At 38.9% G+C, this 2322-nt stretch overlaps 1 protein-coding gene across 1 annotated transcript in view; it reads left to right on the forward strand.

Annotated features, from left to right (window-relative positions):
- NUP214 (nucleoporin 214kDa) overlaps positions 1-1024 on the forward strand; it is a 46639-nt gene extending 45615 nt beyond the window's left edge. Inside the window, exons 35-36 of the mRNA XM_010289831.1 lie at positions 97-121; positions 804-1024. Coding sequence (XP_010288133.1) covers positions 97-121; positions 804-837 — 59 coding nt within the window. The 3' untranslated portion in view covers positions 838-1024. The remainder of the gene's footprint in view (positions 1-96; positions 122-803) is intronic.
- Positions 1025-2322: the final 1298 nt, after the last annotated feature.

The following is a 2322-nucleotide window of genomic DNA, read 5'->3' on the forward strand; positions in this document are numbered from 1 at the left end:
TTTTCAATCTGTGTGTGGGAGGGGACGTTTACTACAAATCTTATGCATTCATTTTGCCTTTTAACAATTATTTTTCTAATCTTGCATTTCTTTCAGGGTTTGGTTTTGGATCATCTAACACGTAAGTACCATTTTGTGTCTAACTCATTAAAAATACAAATAGAATCAGAATAGGAGAGTTGAATGGTTTACAAGAGCAAGCTTTGAAAGTAGCAGTAACATAGTAGTTCTGATGTCCTTTTTAGTGCCACTGCATACAACTCAAAGTCTGGGATCTGAATGTGTGCTTTCCAATGAGGTTAATCTTTCATATAAGAGTGAATTTTCAGTTAGATCATGCTCTTTCTTCAGCTCTCAGGCACATGATGTGTGTATCTACTCCATTTGTCAGGTTAAACCAAGGAATGAAATAAATTGGTACCTTTCTGGCTGAGTTGAGATGCTGATTTACAGTTAAAGAACAGGACTAAGATTGGAGGTTAAGTCTGTTACCTGCTCTGCCACTGGCTTGCTGGATTACTTCTAGCAAGTTTCTTTTACTTTGTTTCCCTGCCAAGTAGAGAAAGCATGTGTATCTCCAGATGGTAGGCTCTAGAATAAGCATAATCATATCTAGTTAGTATGTGTTGATGCAGTCTCAGGTAAAAGATGCTGGAAATGCCAATGCTTTCTCATAATAAGCCTCTGATACTAGGGAGTCTGGAAGTTTGAGAGATCTGCTGAATTAATGCTGCCTGAGGGAGACTCTCTAGCACTCATTGCTGTGTTGTTTTTGTGGTTTTGTTGTTTTTCTTGCTCCACAGATCTTCTTCTGGATTTAGTGGATGGAGAAGCTAAGAACATCCAGAACTCTCCTGTACAACTGTGCTGTAGCTCCTGTGTTCGAGTCACCTACATGATCAATATCCAAACAGCTTTTCTTTTAAATATGAGTTCTCAGACTTTTTTTTTTAAGAAAAAGATTTTGCTTATTTTTGTGCAACACTTGTTCTCGCTCTATATTAAACTATTTTATCTGCCTTGATGTTATTTGTGTTGGAAGGGTTTATCTTGCTGAATCTAAAAGAAACAGATGTATGCTGTGGTTACCAGCCCTGTACTGGACTTAGCTTTCTGTTGCTAATCCGTTGGCTAGACAAGGAAGTAGCTCAGGTTGGTTCCTGATATAAACCAGCACGTTTTTCACTGAAGAGAATGAATGATTATCCTAGGCCCTTAAGAAGGGGCTGAAGTTTGCCCTGCTAATTTTAAGTATGGGATGGGGCACATGCTTATCTCACTGAAGTGTTAAAACTGAGTCATGTGTGAGCCAGAGGCTTAGTGGAGAAATAGGAAATTATCTGAGAAGAAACTGGCAGCGTGCAGAACATGTTCCCATGGCAGTAACATTCAGCAAAGAGATGGGAAGCAAAAGCTCTCCTATTTTTACCTTTCTGTAAATTTTACAGAACTCAGAAAAACGGAACTCTGGTTTTAGGGAAAACTTCTGGCCCTTGAATTAGAGGTGTGACCTCTATCCAGGGGCATTAGTGATTTTGCAGCTTATGGCTTTGGCTGTTAGATTCTACTGTCAGCTACATTTTTTCTAATATGTATGAGATTGTACTTTTTCCCCTGTAGCTTGTCGCTTTAGTCAGTATTGTTTGTGAAATTCTCATATACTCATACTTGAACATACTGAGCAAATGTTTTAAAGAATGCCCTGAAGGCATTCTGGACAAACACTTTTTCTATTTGATGCATCTGACCTCCATGAAACCTCCAAATGATGTAAGGGGTTTTTGTTGCTCTATGAAAAGTGCATTTGAAATAACAGCTTATGTATTAGTTGAATACCTGCAGATTGGATGGTTTTATCTTGTTGGTTCTGTTAGGACATTTTGGGGTACTTCTGCTTTTTCTGTTTTCAGCAGAAACATTCCAACGTTTCCAGTGGGGATTTTTTTTTTTAATACCACACAATAGGATGACAAGTGTAATTTTCTGGTTTGGTGGGCATGTGGTCACTTTTTGGAATTGTAGATAGTTGGTAACTGTTTGCTTTCACATCCAGTGTTATAAACTAAACACTTACATCTATCAACAGTTCCTGAAGAAACCACTTGTTTCAAGTCAACCTAAAATGTTAGCGTTCAACCGAACTCCCATCTGAGCTGTGGAAAGTGTCCTTCCTGTCTCTGCACTGGGGCAATGACATTAGGTAGGTTCCCTCTAAAAAGGAAGACCACTGAAATGCGGGGGATATAGTGCACAAGAAGGGCTTATTTTTAGATGTGGAGAGGCTTTGCAAGGCTATAGGCTGTAAGGGTTTACATACGCCCT

The sequence above is a fragment of the Phaethon lepturus genome, unplaced genomic scaffold (assembly GCF_000687285.1).
Source record: "Phaethon lepturus isolate BGI_N335 unplaced genomic scaffold, ASM68728v1 scaffold1916, whole genome shotgun sequence".
Classification (NCBI taxonomy): Eukaryota; Metazoa; Chordata; class Aves; order Phaethontiformes; family Phaethontidae; genus Phaethon; species Phaethon lepturus.